The sequence below is a fragment of the Oncorhynchus clarkii genome, chromosome 20, assembly GCF_045791955.1.
Source record: "Oncorhynchus clarkii lewisi isolate Uvic-CL-2024 chromosome 20, UVic_Ocla_1.0, whole genome shotgun sequence".
NCBI lineage: Eukaryota > Metazoa > Chordata > Actinopteri > Salmoniformes > Salmonidae > Oncorhynchus > Oncorhynchus clarkii.
In genome coordinates, this window is record NC_092166.1 from 1482953 (window position 1) to 1497952 (window position 15000).

Sequence of the window (15000 nt, forward strand, 5' to 3'; positions counted from 1 at the left end):
CAGTAGGATATTAATGCCCTTCCATCAGTAGAATATTAATGTCCTTCCATCTGTAGAATATTAATGTCCTTCCATCAGTAGAATATTACTGCCCCTCCATCAGTAGAATATTAATGCCCTTCCATCAGTAGAATATTACTGCCCTTCCATCAGTAGAATATTACTGCCCCTCCATCAGTAGAATATTAATGCCCTTCCATCAGTAGAATATTACTGCCCTTCCATCAGTAGAATATTAATGTCCTTCCATCAGTAGAATATTACTGCCCTTCCATCAGTAGAATATTAATGGCCCTCCATCAGTAGAATATTAAAACAGTAGATACAGGGCCTTCAGAAAGTATTCCCCTTGACTCTTTCCACATTACAGCCTTATTGTTTAAAAGGGGGTCTGAATACTTTCAGAATGTATATAATAATTTTACTTTCTGTTTTTACTTTATTTTTCCATTTGAGTATTTACAAATACAGAGCCCAAAACAATTCCTTTGATTTGAGTATTTACAAATACAGAGCCCAAAACAATTCCTTTGATTTTAATATTTGAATGGTTATTTGTAAAAACCAAATAGTCGACCAAATTGTATTAAAGATTTTCAAGTACTTCTTTCAAATCAAATTATATTTTCCAATACCTGGGTAAAATGCATGGGAGTGTCTATTTCCTAAAGAAAAAGGTTCAACTGCTTGTCTTTTCAAATAAAATATACTGTACCTGAATGTGTGAAAGTCATTTAGATATTTAAACCCTGATCTTGATATAACCACATAAGATACCAGAAATGTTTTACAGTGAGCAGTATTTAATCGCAAGTTAACACACAGTTTATAGCGTCTCCTCCTGTAACATTGACTCACATCAACTCCTGCAGGTCCGGGAGGCCCAACTGGTCCCTGTAGACAGAGACAGAGAGAGAGACAGAGAGAGAGGGAGAGAGAGAGAGAGAGAGGGAGAGAGAGAGAGAGACAGAGAGAGAGAGAGAGAGAGGGAGAGTGAGAGAGAGAGAAAGAGGGAGAGAGGGAGAGAGAGAGACAGAGAGAGAGACAGACAGACAGACAAAGAGACAAAGAGAGAGAAAGAGAGAGAGAGAGAGAAGAGGAGTGAGCCATGCATCATTACCTTATAGGGACATAACTAATGTCAGATCTTATTTAGTCGCAGGAGGGACATCATCCTACAGCAGGACGATTTGAATGAATATTGAATATTTAGAATGAAGAGGTAATGATGACGAATCAATGCTGTGTGCAAGACGGAGATTTAATAGGTTAGTAGAGGAGCCCTACTGCAATAGATGAATAGGGCTAGTCTAGAAGCCCTACTGCAATAGATGAATGTCGCTAGTAGAGGAGCCCTACTGTAAAATATGAATGGGGTTAGTAGAGGAGCCCTACTGCAATAGATGAATGTCGCTAGTAGAGGAGCCCTACTGCAATAGATGAATGGGGCTAGTCTAGAAGCCCTACTGCAATAGATGAATGGGGCTAGTAGAGGAGCCCTACTGCAATAGATGAATGGGGCTAGTCTAGAAGCCCTACTGCAATAGATGAATGTGGCTAGTAGAGGAGCCCTACTGCAATAGATGCATGGGGCTAGTAGAGGAGCCCTACTGTAATATATGAATGGGGCTAGTAGAGGAGCCCTACTGCAATAGATGAATGTGGCTAGTAGAGGAGCCCTACTGTAATAGATGAATGGGGTTATTAGAGGAGCCCTACTGCAATAGATGAATGGGGCTAGTAGAGGAGCCCTACTGCAATAGATGAATGGGGCTAGTAGAGGAGCCCTACTGTAATATATGAATGGGGCTAGTTAGTGTAGAAGCCCTACTGTAATAGATGAATGGGGCTAGTGTAGGAGCCCTACTGCAATAGATGAATGGGGCTAGTAGAGCATCCCTACTGTAATATATGAATGGGGCTAGTAGAGGAGCTGTACTGTAATAGATGAATGGGGCTAGTTAGTGCAGAAGCCCTACTGTAATAGATGAATGGGGCTAGTTAGTGTCAAAGCCCTACTGTAATAGATAAATGGGGCTAGTTAGGGTCAAAGCCCTACTGTAATAGATGAATGGGGCTAGTTAGTGTCAAATCCCTACTGTAATAGATGAATGGGGCTAGTTAGTGTCAAAGCCCTACTGTAATAGATGAATGGGGCTAGTTGGTGTCAAAGCCCTACTGTAATAGATGAATGGGGCTAGTTAGTGTCAAAGCCCTACTGTAATAGATGAATGGGGATAGTTAGTGTAGTAGTCTTACTGTAATAAATGAATGGGGCTAGTTAGTGTAGGAGCCCTAATTTAATAGATGAATGGGGCTAGTTAGTGTAGAAGCCCTACTGTAATAGATGAATGGGGCTAGTTAGTGTCAAAGCCCTACTGTAATATATGAATGGGGCTAGTTAGTGTCAAAGCCCTACTGTAATAGATGAATGGGGCTAGTTAGTGTCAAAGCCCTACTGTAATAGATGAATGGGGCTAGTTAGTGTCAAAGCCCTACTGTAATAGATGAATGGGTCTAGTTAGTGTCAAAGCTCTACTGTAATAGATGAATGGGGCTAGTTAGTGTAGTAGCCCTACTGTAATAGATTAATGGGGCTAGTTAGTGTAGTAACCCTACTGTAATAGATGAATGGGGCTAGTTAGTGTCAAAATCCTACTGTAATAGATGAATGGGGCTAGTTAGTGTCAAAGCCCTACTGTAAAAGATGAATGGGGCTAGTAGAGGAGCCCTACTGTAATAGATGAATGGGGCTAGTTAGTGTAGTAGCCCTACTGTAATAGATGAATGGGGCTAGTTAGTGTAGTAGCTCTACAGTAATAGATGAATGGGGCTAGTTAGTGTAGTAGCCCTACAGTAATAGACGAATGGGGCTAGTTAGTATAGTAGCGCTACTGTAATAGATGAATGGGGCTAGTTCGTGTAGTAACCCTACTGTAGTAGATGAATGAGGCTAGTAGAGGAGCCCTACTGTAATATATGAATGGGGCTAGTTAGTGTAGAAGCCCTACTGTAGTAGATGAATGAGGCTAGTAGAGGAGCCCTACTGTAATATATGAATGGGGCTAGTAGAGGAGCCCTACTGTAATAGACGAATGGGGCTAGTAGAGGAGCACTACTATAATAGACAAATGGGGCTAGTTAGTGTAGAATCCCTACTGTAATAAATGAATGGGGCTAGTAGAGAAGCCTTACTGTAATAGATTAATGGGGCTAGTTAGTGTAGAAGCCCTACTGTAGTAGATGAATGGGGCTAGTAGAGGAGCCCTACTGTAATAGATTAATGGGGCTAGTTAGTGTAGAAGCCCTACTGTAATAAATTAATGGGGCTAGTAGAGAAGCCTTACTGTAATAGATGAATGGGGATAGTTAGTGTAGAAGTCCTACTGTAATAGATGAATGGGGCTAGTAGAGGAGACCTACTGTAATAGATTAATGGGGCTAGTTAGTGTAGAAGCCCTACTGTAATAGATGAATGGGGCTAGTAGAGGAACCCTACTGTATAAGATGAATGGGGATAGTTAGTGTAGTATTCCTACTGTAATAAATGAATGGGGCTAGTTAGTGTAGGAGCCCTACTGTAATAGATGAATGGGGTTAGTTAGCGTCAAAGCCCTACTGTAATAGATGAATGGGGCTAGTTAGTGTCAAAGCCCTACTGCAATAGATGAATGGGGCTAGTTAGTGCAGTAACCCTACTGTAATAGATGAACGGGGCAAGTTAGTGTAGAAGCCCTACTGTAATAGATGAATGGGGCTAGTTAGTGTAGGAGCCCTACTGTAAAAGATGAATGGGGCTAGTAGAGGAGCCCTACTGTAATAGATGAATGGGGCTAGTTAGTGTAGGAGCCCTACTGTAATAGATGAATGGGGCTAGTTAGTGTAGTAACCCTACTGTAATAGATGGATGGGGCTAGTAGAGGAGCCCTACTGTAATAGATGAATGGGGCTAGTTAGTGTAGGAGCCCTACTGTAATAGATGAATGGGGCTAGTAGAGGAGCCCTACTGTAATAGATGAATGGGGCTAGTTAGTGTAGGAGCCCTACTGTAATAGATTAATGGGGCTAGTTAGTGTAGAAGCCCTACTGTAATAGATTAATGGGGCTAGTTAGTGTAGTATCCCTACTGTAATAGATTAATGGGGCTAGTAGAGGAGCCCTACTGTAATAGATGAATGGGGCTAGTTACTGTAGTATCCCTACTGTAATAGATGAATGGGGCTAGTAGAGGAGCCCTACTGTAATAGATGAATGGGGCTAGTTAGTGTAGAATCCCTACTGTAGTAGATGAAAGGGGCTAGTTAGTGTAGTGGCCCTACTGTAATAGATGAATGGGGCTAGTTAGTGTAGAAGCCCTACTGTAATAGATGAATGGGGCTAGTTAGTGTAGAAGCCCTACTGTAATAGATGAATGGGGCTAGTAGAGGAGCCCTACTGTAATATATGAATGGGGCTAGTTAGTGTAGAAGCCCTACTTTAATATATGAATGGGGCTAGTTAGTGTAGAAGCCCTACTGTAGTAGATGAAAGGAGCTAGTTAGTGGAGGGTCTTTCAATAGTTCTACGTCCCTCTGCTTCAACAACAGGGTCTTTCAATAGTTCTACGTCCCTCTGCTTCAACAACAAGGTCTTTCAATAGTTCTACGTCTCTCTCTGCTTCAACAACAGGGTCTTTCAATAGTTCTACGTCTCTCTGCTTCAACAACAGGGTCTTTCAATAGTTCTACGTCTCTCTCTGCTTCAACAACAGGGTCTTTCAATAGTTCTACGTCTCTCTGCTTCGGGGTCTTTCAATAGTTCTACGTCTCTCTGCTTCAGGGTCTTTCAATAGGTCTACGTCTCTCTGCTTCAGGGTCTTTCAATAGTTCTACGTCTCTCTCTGCTTCAGTGTCTTTCAATAGTTCTACGTCTCTCTCTGCTTCAGGGTCTTTCAATAGTTCTACATCTCTCTGCTTCAACAACAGGATCTTTCAATGGTTCTACGTCTCTCTCTTTTCGTCCTTCCATTGCCCTCACTCCCATCTGTTTGTTTCAAGCAGAGAATATTCCATTTACGAGCATTTTTTCTTGACGAAGAGGATACAACCACACGCACAAGCACGCACACAGCAGTTAATTGTAGGCTGAGTGTAGCACACTTCCCACAAACACATAACTCAAACTGTTTATCCTATAAATATGCAGCCTAGCCACTAGCCAGGGAAAAACAGAGGGGAGAGACTGTAACCCCTCTCTCTCACACCATCTCTCCGTCTCTCTTCAAATAATAATAAGTTGAATTTATAACAAAGAAAAAAGTGCTACATTGAGTGCATCTCTCTGTCTCTCTCTCTGTCTCTGTTTCTCTCTTGTCTATCTGTCTCTCTGTCTCTCTCTCTCTGTCTCTCTGTCTCTCTCTCTCTCTCTCTAGCTCTCTCTCTCTAGCTCTCTCTCTCTCTCTCTCTCTCTGTCTCTCTCTCTCTCTCTCTAGCTCTCTCTCTAGCTCTCTCTCTCTCTGTCTCTCTCTCTCTCTAGCTCTCTCTCTCTAGCTCTCTCTCTCTAGCTCTCTCTCTGTCTCTCTCTCTGTCTCTGTTTCTCTCTTGTCTATCTGTCTCTCTGTCTCTCTCTCTCTGTCTCTCTGTCGCTGTCTCGCTGGCTGTCTGCCTCTCTCCATCCATCTATAGAAGAGGGTGGGCCAGCCCTAGAAGCCTGGTTCCTGTCTGGGTTTCTTCCAATAGGTTCCTTCCATCTAGACAGTTTCTCCTAGTCGCTGTGCTTCTGCCGCTGCATTGCTTGCTCTATGGGGTTCAAGGCTGGGAATTTGTAAAGCACTTTGTGACAACTGCTGATGTAAAAAGGGTTTTATGAAATAAATGTAATTGATCTCTCTGTCTTACAGGGTTTCCTTCAGGTCCTCGGTGACCTTTGGCTCCTTTGTTCCCTGGGAGTCCTGGGGAGTCGTTCTGCAGAGGAGAGACAGGTAGAGACTTAGTAACACATAATACAGGTAGTGAAACTTTGACAGTGTCGTGAGAGAGGGTGAGACAACTGATGAGTAACCTATATTATTATATCTGGGGTCAAAGTTCACTCAAAACAGGTGGACTATACTGTCTACTGCCTGACTAGTGACTACTGTCTACTGTCTACTGTCTACTGCCTGACTAGTGACTACTGTCTACTGTCTACTGCCTGACTAGTGACTACTGATTACTGTCTACTGCCTGACTAGTGACTACTGTCTACTGTCTACTGCCTGACTAGTGACTACTGTCTACTGCCTGACTAGCGACTACTGTCTACTGTCTACTGCCTGACTAGTGACTACTGTCTACTGACTACTGTCTACTGTCTGACTAGTGACTACTGTCTACTGACTACTGTCTAATGCCTGACTAGTGACTACTGTCTACTGACTGACTAGTGACTACTGTCTACTGTCTACTGTCTGACTAGTGATTACTGTCTACTGACTACTGTCTACTGCCTGACTAGTGACTACTGTCTACTGACTACTGTCTACGGACTACTGCCTGACTAGTGACTACTGTCTACTGTCTGACTAGTGACTACTGTCTACTGACTACTGTCTACTGTCTGACTAGTGACTACTGTCTACTGCCTGACTAGTGACGACTGTCTACTGTCTACTGTCTACTGTCTACTGTCTGACTAGTGACTACTGTATACTGTCTACTGCCTGACTAGTGACTACTGTCTACTGTCTGACTAGTGACTACTGTCTACTGTCTGACTAGTAACTACTGTCTACTGTCTGACTAGTGACTACTGTCTACTGTATGACTAGTGACTACTGTCTACTCCCTGACTACTGTCTACTGTATGACTAATGACTACTGTCTACTGCCTGACTAGTGATTACTGTCTACTCCCTGACTAGTGACTACTGTCTACTGCCTGACTAGTGACTACTGTCTACTGTCTGACTAGTGACTACTGTCTACTGCCTGACTAGTGACTACTGTCTACTGTCTACTGCCTGACTAGTGACTACTGTCTACTGCCTGACTAGTGACGACTGTCTACTGTCTACTGTCTACTGCCTGACTAGTGACGACTGTCTACTGCCTGACTAGTGACTACTGTCTACTGCCTGACTAGTGACGACTGTCTACTGTCTACTGTCTACTGCCTGACTAGTGACTACTGTCAACTGCCTGACTAGTGTCTATTGTCTACTGTCTACTGCCTGACTAGTGACTACTGTCTACTGCCTGACTAGTGACTACTGTCTATTGTCTACTGCCTGAATAGTGACTACTGTCTACTGCCTGACTAGTGACGACTGTCTACTGTCTACTGTCTACTGCCTGACTACTGTCTACTGTCTATTGCCTGACTAGTGACTACTGTCTACTGTCTGACTAGTGACGACTGTCTACTGCCTGACTACTGTCTACTGTCTACTGTCTGACTAGTGCCTACTGTCTACTGCCTGACTGGTGACGACTGTCTACTGTCTACTGTCGACTGTCTACTGTCTACTGTCTGACTAGTGACTACTGCCTACTGTCTGCTGTCTACTGTCTACTGTCTACTGCCTGACTAGTGACTACTGTCTACTGTCTACTGTCTACAGCCTACTGTCTACTGTCTACTGTCTACTGCCTGACTAGTGACTACTGTCTACTGTCTACTGCCTGACTAGTGCCTACTGTCTACTGTCTACTGCCTACAGTCTACTGACTACTGTCTACTGTCTACTGCCTGACTAGTGACGACTGTCTACTGTCTACTGTCTACTGCCTGACTAGTGACGACTGTCTACTGCCTGACTAGTGACTACTGTATACTGTCTACTGTCTACTGTCTACTGTCTACTGCCTGACTAGTGACTACTGTATACTGTCTACTGCCTGACTAGTGACTACTGTATACTGTCTACTGCCTGACTAGTGACTATTGTCTACTGCCTGACTAGTGACTACTATCTACTGTCTACTGCCTGACTAGTGACTACTGTCTACTGTCTACTGCCTGACTAGTGACGACTGTCTACTGCCTGACTAGTGACTACTATCTACTTACTGTCTACTGCCTGACTAGTGACTACTGTCTACTGTCTACTGCCTGACTAGTGACTACTATCTACTGTCTACTGCCTGACTAGTGACTACTGTCTACTGTCTACTGCCTGACTATTGACGACTGTCTACTGTCTACTGTCTACTGCCTGACTACTGTCTACTGTCTATTGCCTGACTAGTGACTACTGTCTACTGTCTGACTAGTGCCTACAGTCTACTGCCTGACTGGTGACGACTGTCTACTGTCTACTGTCTACTGTCTACTGTCTACTGTCTGACTAGTGACTACTGTCTACTGTCTGCTGTCTACTGTCTACTGTCTACTGCCTGACTAGTGACTAGTGACTACTGTCTACTGTCTACTGTCTACTGCCTACTGTCTACTGTCTACTGTCTACTGCCTGACTAGTGACTACTGTCTACTGTCTACTGTCTACTGCCTGACTAGTGACGACTGTCTACTGACTACTGTCTACTGTCTACTGACTACTGTCTACTGTCTACTGTCTACTGTCTACTGCCTGACTAGTGACTACTGTCTACTGTCTACTGTCTACTGCCTGACTAGTGACGACTGTCTACTGCCTACTGTCTACTGTCTACTGTCTACTGTCTACTGTCTACAGTCTACTGACTACTGTCTACTGTCTACTGCCTGACTAGTGACGACTGTCTACTGTCTACTGTCTACTGTCTACTGCCTGACTAGTGACGACTGTCTACTGCCTGACTAGTGACTACTGTATACTGTCTACTGACTACTGTCTACTGTCTACTGCCTACTGCCTGACTAGTGACTACTGTATACTGTCTACTGCCTGACTAGTGACTACTGTCTACTGCCTGACTAGTGACTACTGTATACTGTCTACTGCCTGACTAGTGACTACTGTCTACTGCCTGACTAGTGACTACTATCTACTGTCTACTGCCTGACTAGTGACTACTGTCTACTGTCTACTGCCTGACTAGTGACTACTGTCTACTGCCTGACTAGTGACGACTGTCTACTAGTGACTACTGTCTACTGTCTGACTAGTGATTACTGTCTACTGCCTGACTAGTGACTACTGTCTACTGTCTGACTAGTGACTACTGTCTACTGCCTGACTAGTGACTACTGTCTACTGTCTGACTAGTGACTACTGTCTACTGTCTGACTAGTGACTACTGTCTACTGTCTGACTAGTGACTACTGTCTACTGTCTGACTAGTGACTACTGTCTACTGTATGACTAGTGACTACTGTCTACTCCCTGACTACTGTCTACTGTATGACTAATGACTACTGTCTACTGCCTGACTAGTGATTACTGTCTACTCCCTGACTAGTGACTACTGTCTACTGCCTGACTAGTGACTACTGTCTACTGTCTGACTAGTGACTACTGTCTACTGCCTGACTAGTGACTACTGTCTACTGTCTACTGCCTGACTAGTGACTACTGTCTACTGCCTGACTAGTGACGACTGTCTACTGCCTGACTAGTGACTACTGTCTACTGCCTGACTAGTGACGACTGTCTACTGTCTACTGTCTACTGCCTGACTAGTGACTACTGTCAACTGCCTGACTAGTGTCTATTGTCTACTGTCTACTGCCTGACTAGTGACTACTGTCTACTGCCTGACTAGTGACTACTGTCTACTGTCTACTGCCTGACTAGTGACTACTGTCTACTGCCTGGCTAGTGACGACTGTCTACTGTCTACTGTCTACTGCCTGACTACTGTCTACTGTCTATTGCCTGACTAGTGACTACTGTCTACTGTCTGACTAGTGACGACTGTCTACTGCCTGACTACTGTCTACTGTCTACTGTCTGACTAGTGCCTACTGTCTACTGCCTGACTGGTGACGACTGTCTACTGTCTACTGTCGACTGTCTACTGTCTACTGTCTGACTAGTGACTACTGTCTACTGTCTGCTGTCTACTGTCTACTGTCTACTGCCTGACTAGTGACTACTGTCTACTGTCTACTGTCTACAGCCTACTGTCTACTGTCTACTGTCTACTGCCTGACTAGTGACTACTGTCTACTGTCTACTGCCTGACTAGTGTCTACTGTCTACTGTCTACTGCCTACAGTCTACTGACTACTGTCTACTGTCTACTGCATGACTAGTGACGACTGTCTACTGTCTACTGTCTACTGCCTGACTAGTGACGACTGTCTACTGCCTGACTAGTGACTACTGTATACTGTCTACTGTCTACTGTCTACTGTCTACTGCCTGACTAGTGACTACTGTATACTGTCTACTGCCTGACTAGTGACTACTGTATGCTGTCTACTGCCTGACTAGTGACTATTGTCTACTGCCTGACTAGTGACTACTATCTACTGTCTACTGCCTGACTAGTGACTACTGTCTACTGTCTACTGCCTGACTAGTGACTACTATCTACTGTCTACTGCCTGACTAGTGACTACTGTCTACTGTCTACTGCCTGACTAGTGTCTACTGTCTACTGCCTGACTAGTGACGACTGTCTACTGTCTACTGTCTACTGCCTGACTACTGTCTACTGTCTATTGCCTGACTAGTGACTACTGTCTACTGTCTGACTAGTGCCTACTGTCTACTGCCTGACTGGTGACGACTGTCTACTGTCTACTGTCTACTGTCTACTGTCTACTGTCTACTGTCTGACTAGTGACTACTGTCTACTGTCTGCTGTCTACTGTCTACTGTCTACTGCCTGACTAGTGACTAGTGACTACTGTCTAGTGTCTACTGTCTACTGCCTACTGTCTACTGTCTACTGTCTACTGTCTACTGCCTGACTAGTGACTACTGTCTACTGTCTACTGTCTACTGCCTGACTAGTGATGACTGTCTACTGCCTACTGCCTACTGTCTACTGTCTACTGTCTACTGTCTACTGTCTACAGTCTACTGACTACTGTCTACTGTCTACTGCCTGACTAGTGACGACTGTCTACTGTCTACTGTCTACTGTCTACTGCCTGACTAGTGACGACTGTCTACTGCCTGACTAGTGACTACTGTATACTGTCTACTGACTACTGTCTACTGTCTACTGCCTACTGCCTGACTAGTGACTACTGTATACTGTCTACTGCCTGACTAGTGACTACTGTATACTGTCTACTGCCTGACTAGTGACTACTGTCTACTGCCTGACTAGTGACTACTATCTACTGTCTACTGCCTGACTAGTGACTACTGTCTACTGTCTACCGCCTGACTAGTGACTACTGTCTACTGCCTGACTAGTGACGACTGTCTACTGTCTACTGTCTACTGCCTGACTAGTGACGACTGTCTACTGCCTGACTAGTGACTACTGGAGGGTTGAGGTATGGGGGTGAGGGGAGGGCTGAGGGATGTGGCTGGAAGGGATGAGGGATGGGGCTGAGGTAAGGGCTGAGGGATGGGGCTGTGAGGGATGAGGGACGGGGCTGTGGGGGCTGAGGGATGGGGCTGAGGTGAGGACTGAGGGATGGTGCTGTGAGGGATGAGGGATGGGGCTGAGGTGAGGGCTGAGGGATTGGTCTTTGAGGGATGAGGGACGGGGCTGTGAGGGCTGAGGGGAGGGCTGAGGGATGGGGTTGAGGGGAGGGTTGAGGTATGGGGCTGAGGAGAGGGATGGGGTTGAGGGGAGGGCTGAGGGATGGGGTTGAGGGGAGGGATGAGGGATGGGGTTGAGGGGAGGGCTGAGGGATGGGGCATAGAGCAAGGTCTGAGGGGAGGGCTGAGGTATGGGGCGGAGGAGAGGGCTGAGGGGAGGGCTGAGGTGAGGGCTGAGGGATGGGGCATAGAGCCCAGTCCCAGCATAGTCCCAGTCCCAGTCCCACTATAACACATCACTGGGACTGGGACTATAACACATCACTGGGACTGGGACTATAACACATCACTGGGACTGGGACTATAACACATCACTGGGACTGGGACTATAACACATCACTGGGACTGGGACTATAACACATCACTGGGACTATAACACATTACTGGGACTGGGACTATAACACATCACTGGGACTATAACACATCACTTGGACTATAACACATCACTCGGACTATAACACATCACTGGGACTATAACAGATCACTGGGACTATAACACATCACTGGTACTATAACACACCACTGGGACTGGGACTATAACAGATCACTGGGACTATAACACATCACTGGGACTATAACACATCACTGGGACTATAACACATCACTGGGACTATAACACATCACTGGGACTGGGACTATAACACATCACTGGGACTGGGACTGGGACTATAACACATCACTGGGACTATAACACATCACTGGGACTATAACACATCACTGGGACTATAACAAAAAACACTGGGACTGGGACTATAACACATCACTGGGACTGGGACTATAACACACCACTGGGACTGCTGGGACTATAACACATCACTGGGACTGGGACTGGGACTATAACACATCACTGGGACTATAACACATCACTGGGAATGGGACTGGGACTATAACACATTACTGGGACTGGGACTATAACACATCACTGGGACTATAACACATCACTGGGACTGTAACACATCACTGGGACTATAACACATCACTGGGACTGGGACTATAACACCTCACTGGTACTATAACACACCACTGGGACTGGGACTATAACAGATCACTGGGACTATAACAGATCACTGGGACTATAACACATCACTGGGACTATAACACATCACTGGGACTATAACACATCACTGGGACTGGGACTATAACACATCACTGGGACTGGGACTGGGACTATAACACATCACTGGGACTATAACACATCACTGGGACTATAACACATCACTGGGACTATAACAAAAAACACTGGGACTGGGACTATAACACATCACTGGGACTGGGACTATAACACACCACTGGGACTGCTGGGACTATAACACATCACTGGGACTGGGACTGGGACTATAACACATCACTGGGACTATAACACATCACTGGGAATGGGACTGGGACTATAACACATCACTGGGACTGGGACTATAACACATCACTGGGACTATAACACATCACTGGGACTGTAACACATCACTGGGACTATAACACATCACTGGGACTGGGACTATAACACACCACTGGGACTATAACACATCACTGGGACTATAACACATCACTGGGACTGGGACTATAACACACCACTGGGACTATAATACATCACTGGGACTGGGACTATAACACACCACTGGGACTGGGACTATAACACACCACTGGGACTATAACACATCACTGGGACTATAACACATCACTGGGACTATAACACATCACTGGGACTGGGACTATAACACATCACTGGGACTATAACACACCACTGGGACTATAACACATCACTGGGACTGGGACTATAACACACCACTGGGACTATAACACATCACTGGGACTATAACACATCACTGGGACTGGGACTATAACACACCACTGGGACTATAATACATCACTGGGACTGGGACTATAACACACCACTGGGACTGGGACTATAACACACCACTGGGACTATAACACATTACTGGGACTGGGACTATAACACACCACTGGGACTATAACACATCACTGGGACTGGGACTATAACACACCACTGGGACTATAACACATTACTGGGGTTCAACAAGAGAAATGAGCTTCCCACATACTCTCCCCTCATTTCCTGGTATCCATGACAATGACACATACACAGCTGCAGCAGCTCACAGCTTTTAATACACACACACACACACACACACACACACACACACACACACACACACACACACACACACACACACACACACACACACACTGCGTCCAGAACATAAAGTGTTACCAGCTGCAAGACTGAAAGATAGAGGGAGAGAAAGGGAGGGAGAGACTGGGGAGGGAGACACTGGGGAGGGAGAGACTGGGGAGGGAGAGGCTGAGGAGGGAGAGACTGGGGAGGGAGAGACTGGGGAGGGAGAGAAGAAGGAGGGAGAGACTGGGGAGGGAGAGAAAAGGGAGGGAGAGACTGGGGAGGGAGAGACTGGGGAGGGAGTGACTGGGGAGGGAGAGACTGGGGAGGGAGAGACTGGGGAGGGAGAGGCTGAGGGGGGAGAGACTGGGGAGGGAGAGACTGGGGAGGGAGAGACTGGGGAGGGAGAGACTGGGGAGAGAGAGAAAATGGTGGGAGTGACTGGGGAGGGAGAGAAAAGGGAGGGAGAGACTGGGGAGGGAGAGAAAAGGGAGGGAGAGACTGGGGAGGGAGAGAAAAGGGAGGGAGAGACTGGGGGGGAAAGAGAAGGAGGGGGAGAAGAAGGAGAGGCAGAAAGAGGGAGAGTGGGGAGGGAGAGACTGGGGGGGGAAAGAGAAGGAGGGGGAGAAGAAGGAGAGGGAGAAGGAGGGAGAGACTGGGGAGGGAAAGAAAGGGAGGGAAAGGGAAGGAGGGGGAGAAGAAGGAGAGGGAGAAGGAGGAGACAGATAGAGAGGTATAGAGAAACAGATAGGGAGGGATAGAGAGACAGATATAGAGGGATAGAGAGACAGATAGAGAGGGATAGAGAGACAGATAGAGAGGGATAGAGAGACAGATAGAGAGGGATAGAGAGACAGATAGAGAGGGATAGAGAGACAGATAGAGACGGTGTGACTCACGTCCAGGTATAGGGGGATAGATATAGATGGATATAGACGGTGTGACTCACGTCCAGGCCAGGGTTTCCAGGCTCTCCGTCATCTCCTTTGGGTCCCGGAGTTCCCTTCCCGCCCTGAAGGTCACAGGTCAGGGGTCAGAGACAGTTGTCATGGAAATCTATTGATGAATCAGACATTGGGCGAACCAGACCACATACAACTGGAAAATCGTCATTTCTCGGATAAAGAAGGACTGTATCTTAAATGGCTCTCTACTCTCTATATAGTCATGATATAGGCCTGGTCAAATGGCTCTCTATTCCCTATATAGTCATGATATAGGCCTGGTCAAATGGCTCTCTATT

The 15000-nt window shown here is 46.0% G+C and overlaps 1 protein-coding gene across 1 annotated transcript in view; it reads right to left on the reverse strand.

Annotated features, from left to right (window-relative positions):
- The window catches only part of LOC139375770 (collagen, type VI, alpha 1), a 60664-nt gene that overhangs the window by 6674 nt on the left and 38990 nt on the right, over nucleotides 1–15000 (reverse strand). Inside the window, exons 23-25 of the mRNA XM_071117601.1 lie at nucleotides 14707–14769; nucleotides 5877–5942; nucleotides 859–894 (exon numbers count right to left, since the gene is read on the reverse strand). Coding sequence (XP_070973702.1) covers nucleotides 859–894; nucleotides 5877–5942; nucleotides 14707–14769 — 165 coding nt within the window. The remainder of the gene's footprint in view (nucleotides 1–858; nucleotides 895–5876; nucleotides 5943–14706; nucleotides 14770–15000) is intronic.